At 38.7% G+C, this 21,452-nt stretch overlaps 2 protein-coding genes across 8 annotated transcripts; both read left to right on the forward strand.

Annotated features, from left to right (window-relative positions):
* The first annotated feature begins 6,661 nt into the window (after positions 1 to 6,661).
* Positions 6,662 to 13,639, forward strand: fdx2 (ferredoxin 2). The gene is made up of 6 exons (XM_017480658.3): positions 6,662 to 6,746; positions 7,321 to 7,581; positions 8,575 to 8,629; positions 9,073 to 9,179; positions 11,108 to 11,195; positions 12,960 to 13,639. The coding sequence occupies exons 2-6, from the start codon at positions 7,407 to 7,409 to the stop codon at positions 13,114 to 13,116; spliced, it is 582 nt and encodes a 193-aa protein (XP_017336147.1). The 5' UTR covers positions 6,662 to 6,746; positions 7,321 to 7,406; the 3' UTR covers positions 13,117 to 13,639.
* A 317-nt stretch (positions 13,640 to 13,956) lies between these two features.
* Positions 13,957 to 21,452, forward strand: zglp1 (zinc finger GATA like protein 1). Of its 7 annotated transcripts, XM_017480801.3 has the most exons (7): positions 15,527 to 15,845; positions 15,981 to 16,036; positions 17,788 to 18,588; positions 18,724 to 19,012; positions 19,371 to 19,480; positions 20,163 to 20,253; positions 20,912 to 21,452. In XM_017480801.3, exons 3-7 carry the CDS (start codon positions 17,805 to 17,807, stop codon positions 21,114 to 21,116), a joined length of 1,479 nt encoding a protein of 492 aa, XP_017336290.2. In that variant the 5' UTR covers positions 15,527 to 15,845; positions 15,981 to 16,036; positions 17,788 to 17,804; the 3' UTR covers positions 21,117 to 21,452. The 7 variants fall into 7 exon arrangements, with proteins under 7 accessions (XP_017336285.2, XP_017336283.2, XP_017336284.2 ...); XM_017480794.3 differs by having other exon boundaries at positions 15,526 to 15,845; positions 17,788 to 19,012; XM_017480795.3 differs by having other exon boundaries at positions 15,526 to 15,678; positions 17,788 to 19,012.

Raw genomic sequence — 21,452 nt, forward strand, 5'->3', positions numbered from 1 at the left:
ATCACATGTAAAAATAAATCACATGTAAAAGTCCATCCATCCATCTTCTATAACGCTTTATCCTTTTCAGGGTCACGGGGAAACCTGGAGCCTATCCCAGGGAGCATCCGGCACAGGGAGGGGTACACCCTGGACAGGGTGCCAATCCATCGCAGGGCACAATCACATACACACTCACACACCCATTCATACACTACAGACACTTTGGACATACCACTCAGTCTACCATGCATGTCTTTGGACTGGGGGAGGAAACTGGAGTACATCGAGGAAACCCCCGCGGCACGCAGAGAACATGCAAACTCCGCACACACAGGGCCACGGTGGGAATCGAGCCCCTGACCCTGGATGTGTGAGGCGAACGTGCTAACCACAAAGCCAGTGGTTTTCAAAGTGGGGGGGGGGGGCCCTTGGGGGCCGCCAGGGAGCATCCAGGGGGCCTCAACAATTTGGTGTGAAAAATAAATAAATGTATGTTTTCTCTCTCTCACTCTCAGACACACACACACACACACACACACACACACACACACACACACACACACACACACAATCAATTCCTAATGTAATGTAAAGATGTAAGATGTAATTATTAATAAAAAAAAAAGGGGGGGATATATTCAGAAGTCTGTATTTTTAATGTGTTTTAAAGACATCTTGCAAAAGGGGGCCTCGGTCAAATTTTAACGCCATTTGGGGGGCCTTGCCCTGGAAAAGTTTGGGAACCCCTGCATTAAGCCACCGTGTGCCCCACATGTGAAAGTAAATGAATAAATTCTCAAAAAAAAAAAAAACCATGTGGAAAAAAAAGGAGTGTGGAAAACATTATTAAAATAAATGAATCATATATGGGGAAAAGTCACGTAAAAATAAATGTAGTGGCTTGGTGGTTAACACGTTTGCCTCACACCTCCGGGTTTGGTGGTTTGAATTCCACCTCTGCACTCTGTGCGTGGAGTTTGCAGTTTCTCCGCATGCTTTGGGGGTTTCCTCCGTGTACTCCGGTTTCCTATCCCAGTTCACAGACATGCATAGGCTGATTGGCATTTCCAAATTCCAAAGTGTGTGAATGTGTGTGCGATTGTGCCCTGCATTGGTATGGCACCCCGTCCAGAGTGTCCTCCGCCTTGTTCCCGGGAATAGGCTCCAGGCTCCCTGCGACCCTTTGTAGGATAAGAGGTACGGAAAATGGATGGATGGATGGATGGATGGATGGATGGATGGATGGAATGTGAAAAAATACTGCATGTGGAAACAAATTAATCATACTGTATGTGAAAAAAAAAATCTGGTAAAAATAAAAGACGTAAAAACAATCTCATATGAAATGTAATGCATCATGTAATGTGAAAACAAATGAATCATGTGAAAAAAAATCATACTCTATGTGAAAGGATATGGTAAAAATAAATTAATTATTTGATTAAAAAAACATAAAAAATAAACAAATCATGTGAAAATAAAACCAATAGATGCTAAAATCATCCATCCATCCATCCAGTTTCTATATCCTACAGGGTTACGGGGAACCTGGAGCCTATACCTGGAGCCTATCCCAGGAGCCTATCCCAGGAGCCTATCCCAGGGAGCATTGGGCACAAGGCGGGATGCCAGTCCATCACAGGGCACAATCACACACACATTCACACACCCATTCATACACTACGGACACTTTGGACATGCATAAAACAAATCACAGATACGGTACCGGTGGAAAAACCACCGTTGTAAATGAAAAGTCAAATGTGAACGAATGTGAATAAATGCACACTTTGAAAATAAATGGACCCTACAGTACGTAAATGTAACCACGAATAAATAAATGAAATGTGTACAAAGTCATGATATTATCATATATAGAGATAAATATAACCATAATCATGGGAACAGTAAAATTTGTGAATCCACTACTGTGATCCTTCACAGTTACAGTGATTACAATCCCTTCACAAAAATATGCAGTAATATTATTTGCCTCAGAACAATAATTCTGTCAGTTTGAAACAAATGCCTTTTTTTCTTTTTTTTTTCTTTCTTTTTTTTGCAATCATCGATTCTGTCTAATCTGCTCTCCTTTCAATCTCCTGCAGCCATCAGTACATGCCTGACGATGAGTCTTTTCTGTGGAGTGGGGGGAAAAAAACATTTTAGTCTAAACATCGAAACAACTCTGTGATAGAAATCACACACACACACACACACACACACACACACACACACACACACACACACACACACACACACCAGGTAATTCAGACTCATGCTGTAGAAAAAGCAGATTAGAGCATTCTCTGTATTTAGGGTAGTAACATATAGTTTGAACTTTCTATTAGGCCTAGTTTACTAATACAGGAACATCTTTAGACCTTCACATTTATTAAAAACACAATGTTATATCAATGTACATGATAGGAAAATGTATTGGGCCATTAACCATTAAAACAAACAAACAGTAGTTTTAGAGAACGTGTCCAGGAGATGGTTAAATCAGATTAGTATAGATTTATTTTATTGTGTTCTTGTTTATTATTGTATTATTACTCAATTATTATTCTCTTCTTTTCTACATTTTAGTTTGTTACTTTTTTTTACATGAATTTTCTTTGATTTGGCGCCATCTGGTGATCAAATAGGAAACATGCAGAACTATATGTGTGCCAAAAGTATTGAACGTAACTTTTCAAGCAACGAGCAAAAATATACAATGAGAAAGAAGAAAGCATTCAGTGAACTCAGTGGCAGAAATGTAACATGTTCTCCAAATGAACAGCATTCTTTGTTAACAGTTCTCTAAGCACCATTTTAATCCTGGTTTCTGAACGCGCTGCTAGAGTTCTCGTACGATCCCCAAGATTACGTTCTGGCACAGATCTCACATGTGGGCGGGGCTTAACAGCGATTACTCTCATTGGCTAGTGAGATTTGGATCGACAAATAGATCTTGAACAAATAGTCCTATGAGACTACCCAAATATTAATTACGGACAGATATACTAAGTAAGTAAGTAAGTAAGTAAACCCACATGAAAAAAAATGCTGATTTATTTAAATATTTGTTTAAATCAAACAGTTTATAGTTCATTTCTAAATAGAGTTAGATGGGAATTTTTTTAGTGTGCGGTATGCATGGTTAACATGCTTGATGCTTTGACCACATTATTGCAGTGATGTTTTGGCCATGCAGTGCAGAGTCTTTGCTAACTTAGAAAACTCAGTCCAGAGCACATAAAAGTGAACAAAGGTTTCAATTATGAATATACATATGAAAATATACATATAAATATACATTTGGTAGATTGCTGGATATGTGATATGATAATTATACGAAAAAACAAGAGTAGCAGTCTTTCTATCCTAGTTATGTGAACATGGTTGCCAAGGGCCCTTTGGAGTTTGGAGTAGAAAAACGCATGGACATTCCCTTAGAAAAATGTGTAAAATCTACATTTTATTTGGTATTGTTATCAAATTTGAACTTGGACTAGGAAAGCCTTCATGCTGTGGTCCAATTGTGTTTTCCAGCTAATAGCTCCCAGCTGTAGGCATCTGCAGGCCTCTGTATGCAAAAAAAAAAAAAAAAACCCTGTAGACGGAAATAAAAACCTTCTGTTTGAACTGTGTGTTCAAACCTCTATTACTCAATACCAGTAGCACTTACAGTGAGTCTGGGCACAAAACCTCAGAGTGTCCCCTTTCAAAAGAGACCATGTATTCTAAATGGTTCAAGAACAGCTTTAATTTTACTTTGGGCATGCCTTGGATAGGCGTTTTAAGATAATTTTACTGAAACTTCATAGGGTTAACAAGAAATAGCATTAACTGTTTTAAAACAGCATTACATCATATGCACAAAAGAAAGCATTACTCAAGCATTACTCAAAGCATTTTACATAAGATTAGACAATTTACTACAGGAATAGCTGAAAATAGACACTAAAAAATAAAGAAAGAAAGAAAGAAAAAGGCTGCGAAGCTGCTAAACAGCAATGTTTTGGGTAGGTCACCAGCTACTGGATAGCCTACTACCACCTGGAAAATAATCGAAGGGTTAGAGAACTAATGTCTCAGCAAGACTTAGAAAAACATGTCCATGCATTTATCTTCAGTCGATTCGACTACTGTAACGGTGTCTCAATAAGAAATCAATTAGACAGCTGCAGCTGATTCAGAATGCTGCTGCTGGAGTCCTCTCTAAGACCAAAAAAGTGGATCACATAACTCCAGTCTTGAGGTCATTACACTGGCTTCCTGTCTGTCAAAGAATTGATTTGAAAATACTGTTTTTGGTTTATAAAGCACTGAACAGTTTGGGGCCAATATATTTTTCTGATCTACTGGTACATTATGAACCATCCAGACCTCTCAGGTCGTCTGCGACAGGTCTGCTTTCTGTTCCCAGAGTCAAAACTAAACATGGAGAAGCAGCGTTTAGTTTTTATGCTCCACATATCTGGAACAAACTCCCAGAAAACTGCAGATCTGCTGAAACACTCAGTTCTTTTAAATCAAGACTGAAGACTTTTCTTTTTGCTGCTGCCTTTAATTAAATCACCAATGTTTTTAAATTAATATCTTATGCTGCACCGTAACCTTTACTATTCTGTTTTAACTAGTTTTGTTTTGTTTTGTTTTGTTTTAACCTGTTTTTATTTTTATTCATTTGTATTTTTTCTTTAATGAACTATTTTAAAATGTCTTTTTTTTTTTTTTTTTAAATGTTGCTTTGTGTTGCTTTTATGTTTTATGTAAAGCACTTTGAATTGCCTTGTTGTTGAAAATGTGCTATACAACTTGCCTTGCCTTGCCTCCCCTTACAGGTGACTGCATGCACATTACAGGTCTTCATTCATGATTGGCATGCAACAAAAACATTAATCTAGTAAAAAATAGCAGAACTGGCTAAAACAGTCAGTAGTGCACATTATTGGTTTCTTTTTTTAATTTGATGCCAAAGTTGAAAGTGATGGTTACTTGCTTATTTGTTCTTCACATGTTTATGTGATAATTTAATATTAGAAATGTTCCATATGTGGAAACAACAAAGCTATTGATCTATTATCAGTCTATTACAGTTCAAATTCGTTTATTCAATATTTATTTTTGTACTGTAAAATCGATTATAATATTATTAGTAATGTTAGTTATCTTATGCTGTGAAACATGGATTCATTTACTTAATATATTAAATTCTGTGTGGTTTTAGGATCATTTGTGATAACATAGCGAAATGGTTAACTGATTAAATGTTAGGCATGGGCAGCCAATTATGGTCTTCCTGGAACAATGCTCTCCATTTATTTTTACCCACATTGGATCAGTAAGGGTTCAGTGTGGGCAAAGCCCCAGTGGCTCGATGTGGACAGCCCAGATTAAGAAGCTAGTGTCATGGGGCTCATGTCACACCAATTAGAAAATCACCAATGGTCCAGTGTGGGCTGTCAAATCATATCTAAACATTGTGATGTTTTCATACCGTTATACCATATTTATTAAATATCAAAAATCTAAAAGGTGTGCATCATAGCTGACACCTACATGAACACTTTAGTTAGTTTTATGACTGAAAGTCGTTCTCTTCAAATGCTACTGAAGTTAGAAACGTGTATACCAATGTCGTATGTAACTTTAGAGACATTTAATTTGCGAATATCAAACCTCTAACACCATGCCAGTCTTTTTCGCTGTGATATTAATTAATTTTGCCAAGAAAGTTTTTTTTAATTATTTCATTTAAGTGTTATGAGTAACCCTTTCAAACTTACACGAACTGACAGAAACCCATAATGGTTTCATTTATATTTTAGTTTTGGCTACTCGTTTCTTCCTGCAGTCTTTGGGCACGTTAACATAAACACTATTAAAGACTTTGTAAACGCTTTTCATAGAGAATGACTAGATAACGAGCAGGGATTTATTTTGGTCAAGCACAAAAATGGAACCATTAGCTATGTTTAACGCCTGGTTTCAAGTGATGTGTCGTTCATGAACAATTCGTTTATTTTAAACGAATCTTTAATATGACTCGTGAACAGCGAATTGAATCAGAGAGTGATCCGTTCATTTTTGACCGCGCATGCGCAGCAACATCCCCATAGGTTCAGTAAGGGAAACAGAAATGATTAGTTCAGGACAAGTCTTCGGATTCGAGTCGTTCGGTCAAAACGTCACAGGCCCATTCAGTTTATGGGCGGTCACGTGATGAACAAATGACTCGAACCCGAAGACTCGAGAGGTTAATTAATCATTTCAGAACAGACGTGACAAATGTGACGTGACAAAAGAAAGAACGACTCGGATCAGGCGGTGAGGTGAACTAACAGATTGCATAGCCTGAAGACCCAATGCTAAGCTATTAATGAATCATTTCTCATAATTCGGCCTTGGCTGCATGGGCGTAACCACGCATTCTTTGGGGGTGTGTGTGTCCCCCCTGTTGAGGAAATACCAATCTGTCCCCCCAATATAAAGTACAAAATATTTTCTATATGTCCCCCTTTAATGAACCCTGCCAACGGATCTGTCTTTTCTTCATCTACTCTATTTATTTATGTCTATTCCTTTTTAATATATTTCCGTATAGGTATCGGTGTATAGGTGTGTGCCCCCCCCCCCCCCCCTACACTTGGTTGCGCCCATACTCAACGCAAGTCCGTTGATATATTTTAGCAGCTCAGTCTGCAAGGAATGGACACAGCAGCCAAGCGTAGAAAAGTGCAGCAGAACATACCAGCTTTTTTTGTCAGACAGTAAGTAACTAGGTACCCAGATAGTAGGTAACCTTAGCTTAGTATAGAGGGCATCATATCATGGCTTGGTTTGTTCTTAAGAACGTCAGTTAAATATTGATATTTGCACACCCACCAAGTAGGCTAGGCTAACCTCAGTTCCAGTTTTTGACCATTAACGTTACATTCACTTGCATATCCTCCCACCGAGTTCGCTGTGAACCCTCACGGTGTGACAGTGCGAGTGAAATGCGAGACAAATGCGAGTGAAAGTGATTAAAGTTGCACAGCATTTCGTTCCTTTACACTACATTTGGGCTAAGGACAACTAAGTAGACCCCCCCCCCCCCCAATTCTCCACACCATGGTTACGTCCTTGCTTGGCTGCATTAGCCTATAGTTTATTTTGTATTCCAAATGTGATCAACGTTTGCGAAAGTACTACATGTGTTGGAGAATTGAACACTTAGCCTTTTAATTATATTCTGATGAAATGAACGAAATGACTCGATAAAAGATTCGGTCATTTTGCTGAACGAGATTCAAAGATTCGAGTCACTAAAACGATCCGAACTTCTCATCACTGGTTTCACAGGAGTATCCACTAGGTGGCAATAAACACGTCTATCTGCCATTATTCACAAGAGAAGAAGAAGAGGACTCAGGTGCTCAAACAGTGTCATGGCGGCCACCTCTGCAGTTCGGGCGAGCATCGGGCTGACTCTGAAAGTGGTTAAAGTTGCACCGCAGTGCCGTGTTTGTCCGTTTAACCGGTTTAACATCTGTAACGGTGCCACGATAGCAAAGTCGAGTCGCCGTTTCTCAGCGCCGAGCAGACAGTTACAGACTTCTATACGTGAGTGAACCGACCTGCTTCATAAACACAAGAACTCACTGATGAAACAGTAGCGAGGTGCACATGCGTGTTAAACTGGGCCAGCTGTTAAAACAGGTTATTTTCAACGTCCGACTTTCAGCTTACTTGAGGGTTTTGTATAAATTGCTCGGTGTTGAGTTGTGTTCTCAGTAGGGCTGTGCAATATATCCAGTGTGTATCGTTATTGAGATATTATTGATCTTTACCGACATCCACCCATCCATGGATGGATCCAATCTATCCAGCCAACCAATCTTTATTTCTTTCTGCTGATTTTCCTGGTGAGGGTCGTGGTGCCATCAGAATAAGAAGGTCAGTCCAGACTTCTCTATTCCCAGCCACACTTTCCAGCTCCTCCTGATCGATGTCCCAAGGTCCCTCTCAGTGTGATGTGTAAGGTGCTCAATCCACCTCAGCCACCGTATTGCTCAGAGTAAGCCCAGAATCCCTGTAAAGGAGTCTTGTTTTCGCCACCTGTAGTTCTGACCTTATTCTTTTAGTCTTGTGACTATAGGTGAGGATAGGGATATCCTCCACCAGGGACAAGTTCTCTCGTCTCGCCTGAAGAGAGCATCCCACGCTTGATGAACCATCTCGTCAGGAAAATGTATTGCAAATGCCCCAACCAACTCTTTGAAAAATATATATAGTGACCAATTGCAGATGTCCTGGTTTAGACTTTCATGTCATGGATAAATTCATACAATTCAAGACTCAAACAATTCTGTACAGTAACACATGCCGATCTATGGCCAAAGGCTCAACACAGATTATGACAAGCACAATTAGTATCAGTGTGATATTTTTTTCCCCCCAAGCTCTTTTACATAACATTTAGGATGTACAAGGAAATGTCATGATGACCTATTGGCTAAGAAAAGAGAAAATCTTCTCCAAACACTCAGTAGTAAAATAAGTGTATCTACTTTGTAGAGATGCATTGTGCTGATTTGACCATATTTATCATTTCAGATCGGCACCAGAGTGAGAAAGACAGTTCGGCGGTAGAACATTCCGATGAAGATGTGTGCGTCCCCTCATCTTTTCCCCTTATATAACTTGGAAATGCATTTTCTAAATGAATCATTTAATACTTTTGTTAATCGTAACATCCATACAATCGGTTTTCAGTGTAAAAACATTCCACAGCCTGTTAATTGCATTTAAATAAATAAATATTATGTGACTGTTTGTAATTTAACATTTTCATTATCTTGACCAATCTCCGACAAATGTAAATTACTTTAAACCATATAATGCAGGACCACAACAATCAGTTTGGCTCAGGTCACCCATAAGAGCTAACTCTACTGAAAGCAATATCACTATTAGAATATACAATATAGTAACGTAATTGCAATCTATTATTTTGTCCATATTATAACAATTATTTATTTATACAATGTCATGGGTGCGATTTCTACATGTTATGTCTAATTATAATATTTCACTGAACACTTTTTCCTGCAGCATTAATGTGGTATTTATTGACCGGTCTGGAGAGAGGATACCGGTGAAGGCAAAAGTAGGAGACAGTGTTCTGTATCTAGCGCACAGATATGGCATCAGTCTTGAAGGTGAATATATATATATATATATAACATTTTCTTTGCTTTGTATGTCATTCTGGCATGGTGCATTATAAAATGCATATTAAAAGCTGCTTTTCCAACGAAATTGCCCGGAACAATTAATCCCAGGAACTTTTTTCAAGGGACTATTTGGTTCCTCCAGACCTTCGTGGTCTATCTTTCCAACGCAGTCTAAAGTACCATTAAGATTAGGCAAATAAGTCTGGTGGTGTACGACTGCATGCGACAAGCCCTTGGAATGAAGCCTCGAAGTATGCTACAATCAAATTGATTATTGACACAAAGTAAGCTGATTTTAATGATGTAATAATGCAAAATGTTTGCTCAGCTCATAAAAACACCTAGAAGGCTCTGATTGGAACACAAACCTTTGAACAGTAACAAAAGAGTTTGCTGCAACCAACACTGGTGGTCTAGTGTTTTTTTTTTTTTTTTAAATCTTTGATAAAGGTTCTCATTTTAAAAACGGACAGTCTGTTTCCTGAAATCTGATAACGACACTGCAACAACAATAAGCATGGAGGAGATTCAGGCTGTGCTGCTGTTGATTGTGATGTATTGCTTTGCTAAAGAGGTAATTGAGAAAACACTGGAAAATGAGACGAGAACAGACTTAAACTGAGCAAATGGATTTTATCAGCTATTTCTGAGATGACTGAGACGAACGTGCGCACGAGCTTCTCTCTGCCCTGTTTTCCTGTGTGAATAACACTCAGCTCGCTTAACCAACTTCATATTTATGTTTTTTTTTCATTGCGGCTCATCATTTCCAGTTCCCGCTGTATTTCGTCCTCGGCAGAAATCCTTAATAATGCCTGAATCTCGTCGTTGGTCCATCAGTCGTATTTTTTAAGAAACTGCATTGTGTTGATATTTGAATCGCAATAAACGACGGTTACTGTACGCACCACAACAGACTTTTTCAAAAGCCAGGAACTTTGGGTGGGACTCGGGCGCTGAACATGCTGATTTGTTGAGTGCACGCAGCATTTTATTTCAACCACCATTTTTAAAAAGTACCACCTCCCAAGTAGGGACTTTGTGAGGGCTGAATATTTTACCCGGAACTTAATTTAGACCATGGTCCCTGCGGTGGAAACACACCGAGTACCTATGAAAGTCTCTAGTTCCTGGGGAAAGTTCCTGCGGTGGAAAAGCAGCTGAAGCTAATGAAATGAATGGGAACCTTAGGTCTCACTTAGAGGTCGACCGGTTGATTGGTTTTGTCGATTAATTGGCACAGAAAACCAATTGCTGGAACTATGAGTTATCATAAATCCACACCTGTAGTTTTTCCCAGTTGTGTCCATCGTGGGAGCGGCTGAGAAGGGTCCACCGTTATTATACAGTATGAGAGCGGCCTCTAGAGACGAATTAAAACCATCGCTGACAAATTTTGTTGTTATTTGAAGTGTTTTTATTTGGAGTGTTATTTTTCGGTTCAGTTTGGATGTATATCTTATTTATTTTAATTAATATAGTTAATATTAAATGTATTTAATTTTTTAAAAAGTACAGTACATTTTCATGGTACAGTCAGTACTGTTTATTTTTGTAATGAAGTTCAGCAGTATTTTACTTTGAGTGTTATGTTTTCATTCAGTATCAGTTTTAATAACTATCGGTTGATTAAACAGGTATTAGCAGGTAGGTACCGCCCAACTTAGTTATCGGTGTCTGTAAAATCCACTATCGGTCAATTTCTAATGTCTCACTTGTAGACTTCAGTTCTTTTCATGTTTGTACATAATTTTATTCCGTCATTACATGAATATTTTCAAACTTAAAAAAAATCCATGACAATCCATGCAAATTTTTATATAAAATCATTTTGTTTTCCACTTACAAAGGAGCTGCTTGGATTGCCTTTTGAATTTGTGGAAAATCATGAACTAATTCTTATGCTTTTTCAGGGGCCTGCGAGGCATCGTTGGCTTGCTCCACATGTCATGTTTACGTAAATGATGAGTACTATGACAAGCTACCTGAACCTGACGAAAGGTAATGCTCAGTACATTATAATCATATAGGCATTTTTTTAATTCCTTCAACTCAGCACTTGTACCTACAATGGTGCTTGAAAGTTTGCGAACCCTTTAGAATTTTCTATATTTCTGTATAAATATGACCAAAAACATCAGTCCTCAAGGTAGAGAAAGACCCAATTAAACCCAATTTAAAAATATTTTATTTACCTAAACTATTAGGACTATTACCTAAACGTATCTGTTGATGACTGTTGATCAGTCCTGCACATCGGCTTGGAGGAATTTGATCCCATTCCTCAGTACAGAACAGCTTCAACTCTGCGACGTTGGTGGGTTTCCTCACATGAACTGCTTGCTTCAGGTCCGTCCACAACATTTCTATTGGATTAAGGTCAGGACTTTGACTTGGCCATTCCAAAACATGAACTTTATTCTTCTTTAACCATTCTTTGGTAAAATGATTTGTGTGCTTGTCTTGCTGCATCACCCAGTTTCTTTTGAAATTCACGGACACAAGTCCTCACATTTTATTTTAGAATTTGCCTGTATACTTCAGAATTCAGTTTTCCATCAATGATGGCAAGTCGTCCTGGCCCAGATGCAGGAAAAACAGGCCCAAACCATGACACTTCCACCACCATGTTTCACAGATTGGATAAGGTTCTTTTGCTGGAATGAGGTGTTTTCCTTTCTCCAAACATAACCCTTCTCATTTAAACCAAAAGTTCTATTTTGTTCTCATCCTTCCACAAAACATTTCCCCAACAGCTTTCTGGCTTGTCTACGTGATCTTTAGCAAATGCAGATGGGCAGCAATGATCATTTTGGAGAGCAGTGGCTTTCTCCTTGCAATCCTGCCATGCACACCATTGTTGTTGTTCAGTGTTCTCCTGATGGTGGACTTATGAACGTTAACATTTAGCAAATGTGAGAGGCCTTTAGTGGCTTAGAAGTGACCCAGGGATCCTTTGTGACCTCTCGGACTATTACACGTCTTGCTCTTGGAGTGATCTTTGTTGGTCGATCACTCCTGGTGAGGGTAACAATGGTGTTGAATTTCCTCCATTTTAACACAGTCTGTCTGATAGTGGATTGGTTAAGTCCAGACTATTTAGAGTTGGTTTTGTAACCTTTTAAAACTTTTTTTCAGAGGTCCTCAGAAATCATCTTTGTTCATGCCATGATACACTTCCACAAACATGTGTTGTGAAGATCAGACTTTGATAGATCCCTGTTCTTTAAAAAAAACAAAAAAACAGGGCACTAACTCACACCTGATTGTCATCCCATTGATTGAAAACTCCTGATTCTAATTGTACCTTCAAATTAACTGATAATTCTAGAGATTCACTTTTGCCACTCACAGATATGAAATATTGGATCATTTTTCCTGAATAAATAAATGACGAAGTATCATATTTTTGTATCATTTGTTTATCTGGGTTCTCTTTGTCTACTTTTAGGATTTGTGAAAATCTGATGTTTTGGCTCATATTTATACATATAAAATTCTAAAGGGTTCACTAACTTTCAAGCACCACTGTGTATTCAACACCTTCCTTGTACCTGCAGTTGTTTAATCAGATAAAACTACATAAAGGCACTTTGTAGGTTTTACAAATAGTGACTGTAGTTGTGCTAATTTAATTAGGCAGCCATTATTTATGATGACTATAATAATAATAATAATCAGGGACTGCTATACTGAGCTTAAACCATTCCTTCATATGCAGTGCTATGCGTCTTATGTCTTTGTAACATTCTTTAACCTTTAAAGGGAGGATGACATGCTGGATATGGCCCCTATGCTGCAGGAGAACTCTCGTCTTGGTTGCCAGATAATTTTGACTCCCGAACTGGATGGCATTGAGCTGACCCTACCCAAGGTCACGCGGAACTTTTACGTTGATGGTCACACCCCCACACCTCACTGAGAAAAGAGGGCTGAACTAAAGGCCACGCAAACCTGGGAGACATCTTTTATCAAGACCACTGAGAATCTCTTGTTTAAAGGACTAAAAAGCAGTGTGGTGAACAGAACATCAGTCTGATTTTTCTTTTTTTCAGGTGTGTCCAAGAGTCCACACCCACCAAATGATGTTTCAGATCTGGACCAAGAAAAGCACTCTGTCCTTTTGGTCAGGAACATAGAAATGGCTTTTGAAACTGTTTGATGGTTGAGGTTAGATGGTTGAACAGCTTGGACGGGAAGTTTTAGAATCGCCACTGTGGTCTGGAATTTTGCTGTAGCAACCTAAAGATAGTGAAGGTGATATTTTGTTTTACGCACATCAGTCAGATGCACAGTTTTTATATTTCCTTATACATGTGTGTAACGGTGAAATACATCACAATATAAATGTTATCCTGGCATTCATTTTTAGCATGTTTTATTTTTGTGTTAAATTAATTTACGTTCATCTGTCTATGGATAAAGGACTAATGTAATTGAAGTGACTGCTGTTTGTTGACTGTCGTGGAAATTAGGCAACATTCGCAGACTCGTCCTCTGAAGGTAAAAAAAAAGGTTTATTACAGTAAGATGGTTAATACGGGATAGAATAATGAGCGCGCTCTGAAGCGCTTGTGTTGAACCACTACACTATATCTATATATATATATATATATATATATATATATATATATATATATATATATATATATATATATATATATATATATATATATACCAATCTCTCTGCCGTCGCAGAGGTGAAGTTCCTGGAACTTCTTATAAGAAATCGCTCAATGTAATACACACATTTATTTCACTGACTCCCTTCCATAGAGACAGCAATACACAATGACTTCATATAATTCTAATTCAAAATTCTTGATGAACTTCTAAAGTCCATATTCTGGTCCTACCAGTCAGTAGTAAGGCTGTATCGGTCTTTCACTCTACACAACAAAGGGCAAACTGCCTGCGTGGCAACACGGTCTGCAGGGTGAAACTTTTCTAACGTCCTCGCGCAGCCCAGCCAGGAGACGCGAAATTGTTGTTTAAATTAGACAACACACGCAGACTCATCCTCTGAAGGTAAAAAAAGGTTTATTACAGAAAGATGGTTAATACAGGAAAGAATAAAGCAGGATAGTAGGATAGAATAATGAGAGCGCTCTAAAGCGCTTGTGCTGAACCACTACTATATATATGAAATGCAGAGAATGACACTTCTGTGTACCGATAAGAAGCAGTTCGCGGCAGTTCAAACAGGCTTTGTTTCAGGATCTTAGAAGATGTGCAGATGAACCTTGAACAGAAGAACGTTTGTGTCTGCATGCTGATAAACATTCTGTACTAATCTAAGTGACATGGACTTCTTAGGCATCATCCTCAGATGAATATAAACGGAACAAAAACAAAACTATGCATAAGTAAAAATGAATAATTTCCTTTACATGACCTTGCCTTCCAAAAGAAGATAATTCTCCTAAAGCCGGTTTTCAAAAATGATAAACGGGTATCCTCTGTCTGTGTTATTAGTCAAGACACGACAAACTTTTTTGTTTGTTTGTTTGGAAAGCCAGCCTTCAGAGTTGTGGAACTGCAATTGAATTAATTCTCTGAGCTTGCAAGAGTATGCATGCTAACGGAATTTATGCCTTGGGTAGTATTATGAGCGTCATCGTGTTACCCATTTAACTATTAATTTACATGATATTTTTGCTTTAAGATATATAACCTCACACACATCTCTAATATGGAACCCAACTGTGACCACAAGTAAACCACTGAACGCACCAAATCATTAAAGAAAGCAACATACATGTAAATGTCTTTGCATAAAGGTATTTGTGAAACGAATAAATATAAATCATACAACTCAAAATGCTGTTAAGTTAATTCAGAAGCATATAAAGGAACCTATACCTTGGTTAGTATTGTGAGATATATACCGTACATGATTTTTATCTTGTTTTAAGAAAGAACCACACCCACTTTATTGTCTCTAATAATCTTTCAAATGGAACCCATAGTCCACATTGTGCTTATTTGTTTAGCTGTCTTTGCGCACATAACTGTGACCACAGCGACAACCAAACTGTTAAATAAAGCAACTAAATAAAGCTAAATAACTACAAACCATTAGGCTCAAATTACTTCCAATGTATTTGAGCATTATAGTGCATATAACGGGGTGTGGTATGTGCACAAAGAAGGCGGCTAATTAAGTGATCTTGACAAGAGTTTATGAAAATGTATGTTTACCTATACTAATTAGTATGAATAAAAATCACTTCACGTGGAATCTGTAATTACGGTTACAATCAAGTTAGTAGACTGTGGTTTTGTTTTATTTACTGTTTTTAAATGGCCTTCAACGAGCTAAGTTTCAAACTAGCAACACCTGGACTCCAGGTGGTCACGTGACGTGTTGTCCTCACGTGACGTGACTGAGCGTTTCACAAAATATAAACGTATTGGACAACGCTGTATAGCTATAAAACAAAACAAAAACAAACAAAAAAAACAACGAGTTAGATTTTATATGGTAAGGTGTAGCGTGTACTCGGGCTGTTGTCTGAGCTATTATTTGGTTGGAGAGCGGTTTTGGAGAGGTTTATCGACTGTTTAATAATTGTAAAGACAGTAATGAGAGGAGCGTAATTGTGTGGATGGAGGGATCACCCGTGATCACGATGTCAGATCTCTCTATATGTTCGTATATGTCTTTGAAGATCTATAAGAAACTTTTAACGGGTGTTGGAATTGAATTTATTGGAAAAGGTTGTATTGGGGGAGGGGGGGACAAAAAACTTGTTTTTATTTGTTTTTGTTTGTCTGTTTTTAAAGCCATGGTATGATTGATGAAACTACACCCGGTGCTGTGAAGGCGCTCGTGCGCGCGTGTAAGTTAAAAGAATCGCCTCAGAAAAGTCACATTGTAATAACTAACAACAATACACACACACACACACACACACACACACACACACACACACACACACACAGTGTAAGTTACTCTTATGTTTAGATTAAACGTTGTTGGGGTGTATTTGTTTTTTTTTGTTTTTTTTATTATTTTATTTTTTTTGATACAGTGTAACCAGCCTTTGAGTAACAGGGAGTTCATCAAACGCCATAAATATATACGCTTTCCTGTAGGTTAGCTCGGGCGTTTATATAAAATATCCTTTTTACTTATTTGAAGTATAGTATAAATTCCAAAGCCATATAAAAGTGGTATGTCATTCTGTATACTGCTGTCTAATACCTCTTGTTTTGTTTATACAGGTAAGTGCAAAAGTGTATACAAACTGCATACCTTTTTACTATCATAAAACTAACAAGAGTATAATACAAGTTATGTCTTACAGTTGGTACTTTTATTATCAGTTAAAAGAAAAATGGTCAAAACAACTCCAAATAACATTTTGAGTGTTTATAAAGTTGAGCTTTGGTCCACTAACACTGAAAACTCTGTAAGTAAAAGCTGTAAATGTTCGTTTGTCGATTTAAAAACTGTTTTGAAGACATCCCACCCTTCAGCTTTCTATGGCATAAATAATACTATAAGGTCAATTTGTTACTTTTTTTTTTTTTTTTTAAAGGTTATTAAACAACTTAATGTTTAATGAGGTACATTTCATAATTTTATAGCATTTTAACAGAGATGCAAACATTCAAGCTTGATGATGTTAACACCGACTTGGATTCAACTGCTGTGTGACTCAATATTTAGGCCATGTTGTATTCCGTTTCCAAGCCGAAATGAATTGGACACGGGCGCATGGTGGCTTAGCTTACTCCGGTTAGCACGTTTGCCTCACACCTCCAGGGTCGGGGGTTCGATACCCCCTGTGGCCCTGTGTGTGTGGCGTTTGCATGTTCTCCCCGTGCTGTGGGTTTCCTCCTCCGGTCCGAAGACATGCATGGTAGGCAGATTGGCGTTTACGAAGTGTCCGTAGTGTATGAATGGGTGTGTGAGTGTGTATGTGATTGTGCCCTGCGATGGATTGGCACCCTGTCCAGGGTGTACCCTGCCTTGTGCCTGATGCTCCCTGGGATAGGCTCCAGGTTCCCCCGTGACCCTGAAAAGGATAAGCGGTATAGAAGATGGATGGCTGAATTGGACACGAAATTCTAATTTCTAGATAAACTGTAGAGTAGAGGTACGGTTTGGCTACTGTGTTAAGAAATGCCTGCGTGGTAATTAGACAAGGATATGTTTGAATTAATATCTTGAGACAGTAAGCCATCAGGTTCTACATCATGACTAAGATGTGGTTTATGCTGTATGAGCTTTGGCCTGTTTTTGCTGTTGCTGTCAAAAGCAGCTGATTTGGCTGTATAGTGTGACGTATTCACCAGTGCCAAGACATCTGATGACATTTGTCTGTATCAACAATCTCTCATTATAATCTCAGAGCTACTGTGATGCTCGTCTAAAATCCATCAATAGGAGGACATCATAGATTGACATGAACATCATGGGACAGTTAGAAATATGGTTGTGCGAATAGTGAAATTTCTTTAAAATACTGATCTACTCGCACAATGTAACACTAGCTTAAATCATGGCATGATATGAAACCTGCATTCCACTAATGAGCATAACTTTATTTACATAAATGTTGTTCACATTTATTGTTTGTCGCAGAAAACTGTCAATGAAGCATGAGTTCTGAAGTTAACCCTCCAGCTGATCTCAGGAACTGCCCCATGACCTCAGAAAGTACCAGAGATGACATGGATCATGAAGACACTTGCATGACTCAGTCTTCTCTCTTGTACCTTCTTCATGAAGCCACTAAGCTTGTTACACCACCAGAACAGCACAGTCTGGATGCAGACAAACTCCATGATGGCTCCAAAGAGACGATTGTTTCACACAACTTGACTAGCTTGAAGCAAAAAGGTCAGGAAGTTAGAACTGTCAAAACACAGCCTAGCTTTACAGCAGGCTTGTCTGTGTTGAGCAGTAGTCCATGGGAGGTGATGAGTCTCATAAACCTCCAGTGTGAGAGGCTGCTGCACTCTGGTGGAACAGAGGAAGAAGACTCCAAAACCCACACGACTAAAATAAATACTAAATCTAAAGACAGAGATGTTGCGCAAGAATGGTCCTCGTTTCCTTCAGCTGGTTTTACTTCTTGTACCATGTCCTCGAGAGCTGATGCGATGGAACTTGCGATGGAGTCTGATGTTTGCTGCTCTGTTCCACATATCGATCCAACTGATCACCTGTCAATTCGGCGCACTGGTGAGAACCGTGAAAGTGCAACAATCAGAGATGTAGAGGATCTTGCAGAGCTAATTTCTGAGACCACAGAGGACAGTTTACTTTCCAGCAGGGTAATGAGTGAAGAAAGGGCTGACCCCTGTTTCCTGGGTGAAACATCAGAGCTACCACTTGACTTGACAAAACAAGTGGAAATTTGTGAACACACCGTAGAGAACGGTGAGGGTGTGAATGAAATGGCGAGTATTTCGTCTATATCCAAGTCTCCACACAGTCGTGAAATAAGCTCTGTTGACTTTACATCATCGTTGGTTGCTGAAAAATATGAAGACTCTTGCTTTTCTTTCAATGAAGGTGAAAATCCAGAGTGTGAGAGTGCATTGTTGTCAGAAACCCCACCATCAAGAACAGATTTAAACAATAACCTGGAGGATGAGAAGGTCCGGGAGGCCGAAAAGATTCTTACTGCGATCTCCGCACAGTCCAGTTGGGGTAACCGAAGGAGGACGCCTAGGAAGCAGGCTCACCCTGCACGCAGTGCTGATCTCCAAGACCCAGGGCTTCAGGGAGTCATGTTCAGCATGCACCCAGAGCTGGATCACAGCACAGATCAGTGCCGCCTCCTCATCACCTCCAACTACAGGCAAGCACATAGTCCTTTACGTGACGCAAAACGTAAGCTTTTTAAATGAGACTGTAATGCACTAAGTCACTAAACAGAAATGCTACATTAGAAATAATTTTTTTTTTAACATCACAAATCCAAGTAACCCTAATTTTAGACTTTATTTTCATGTAGCAGATTTTGTACTTTCATGATACATTTACAGACCAGTGGTTACGTGGCCGAATCGTGCAATTACAGCACATGGGGTATCTTGGAGATTTCGTTGAAAAATTCAAATTGGCATAAAACACAATCTAAATCACACTCATGGGCAAGTTTGCATTGTGTTCCCTGCTGGAGAACGTTGTCTCAATGTCCTTGGTCTGTCCTGTAGTAAGCTGTGCAGGCGTGGCAGGAGGAGCAGAAGCTATAGTTCCACATCACTGCAGAATTCCCAGCGAACCAGCAGCTCGGAAGAGGAGAGTGACTCGGCCAGCCTGTACAGTAAGTACTGCGGTTCGATTGCCAAACATACACCCCTCTATCACTGTGTGGAGAATATAATTGTATCAATTTGCAAGTTTGGATATAAGGACAACACTGAATTGGATTTATTTATTTATCTATTTGTAAGTATAACACACGGTGCCTTTTAATATTCTGTGCGAGTGCCCTATTCCAACAGCAGATAGCGCTCTGATCCCACAGTAGAACTTGACATGGCTGAATCTGAGTGGAAAATAAGGATTGCATATAACTTATATTATAATATTTGTAGAAGGTGATTAGACAGTGTATGGCTGGTATGTGATGTGTGTAAAATGGTTGTTAGGTAACTTGACTAATTTGTTGCCGTATGGGTTGCATGCATCTGCAACATGCTATACAACAAGGTGTTCAGATGTTCTCAGTCCCCCATTACAGTTCTAGAATCACTCTACATCCCACTATCAAAAAAACTTTAAAACATATTGTTTATCAAGCGACAATTTATCGGTTATGTTGTGCATACTACGACAGTTTTCTGTCTTTCAGAAAAGTGTAATTTTTGTATATATTTCATATTGGATTCAGTTTTATTCGATGAGAAAACGTCTTAATTTATGATTAGAGCATGTGCAAAACCACACACTGATATTGATTAGGTAGATGATGAAATATTTCTGATGTGATTCTTGCTCTATAGAGAAGATATGTGCATCATGCTGCACAAAGAAGACTCCTTTATGGCGAGATGCGGAAGATGGTACTCCACTCTGCAATGCCTGTGGGATCAGGTGAGCTTGCCATCACTCTGATCACCTGTGTAGATAGGAGTGTATTATTGCAATTTTTATTGGCTGATTGGTTCACAATTGGGCTCCTGAGTAGGGCGACGGAAAACCCTATCGTCCGCAGTTTGTGAATTTGAATCCCAGCGATGCCACAGCCATCTGTGGCTGGGACACTGAGGGGGCTAAATTGGCCATAATCTGTTAGTCAGAGTGACACCACTCCAATCATGGCCATCTGTGAGGTATCGTATGCAGAAAAGAGTGTGTTGAGCAGTGTGATGAGCAGTAGTTAGAAAAAAAAAATAAAAATATATATATATATATATATATATAAGGTGGAATCCCGTTTCTCAGAAGAAGCATGTGTTAATCCTAACCCTCCCTGTATGATAGCAGGCATGTGATCGAGGGGCCAAATTGAGAACCGTAAAAATGGTTGAGATTTTATGAATGGAACATTTTAAAACTCACTTGTATTATATTATCAGTCTAAAAGGAGTTGTTCGATTCACTCATGTCAGAACAGATTAGTGTTGGAGTCTTATTTAAAGCTTTGTAGAGCTGCTTATGTCCAGCAAGAATTCAGCTAAAATAATAGTTATGTGAGTCCAATGACTATTTTCCAAATTGATTTTTATTCAAGTTGAACTCTATATTTTAGACTAATGAAGAAAAACGAGAACAATCCCCACTTCTGTTGTTCTGACTGGAAATCCTGGTTTGAGCATGACAGGTATAAGAAGTACCGCGTGCGCTGTATGCAGTGTTGGAACATTCCCCGGAAGGAGGCCAGCTCCAACTCCAAGTGTTTGAAGTGTGGAGATCTCCTCCAACTCTCCTCGCAAAGCAAACGGGCTGGATGGTAGGACGGACCCGTTTTCTAGAATCCAGTCTCCATGTGCTCTAGATTGTTCTTCTCATAGGTGGCCAGTTTTCACTTGGGAATTCTAGGACAACTTCGGTTGTTCAGAATATTCATATAAAGCAAGTGTGTACTAATGAATAAAAAGCATTTCTCAGCTGTAACCAGTCCCACATCAGCTTTATAACTATATGGAAAGTAATCTATAATATTCCGGTAGTGTCTGTGTGTTTTGTAAAAGATCTAGCTGGAATAGTTCTTAATATTGTAAAGACTTCCATATATTTGTCACTCTTTTTTTTTTTTTGTTATAATTAAAATTAATATTTGAGCATATGAA

Source organism: Ictalurus punctatus, chromosome 12, assembly GCF_001660625.3.
Source record: "Ictalurus punctatus breed USDA103 chromosome 12, Coco_2.0, whole genome shotgun sequence".
NCBI lineage: Eukaryota > Metazoa > Chordata > Actinopteri > Siluriformes > Ictaluridae > Ictalurus > Ictalurus punctatus.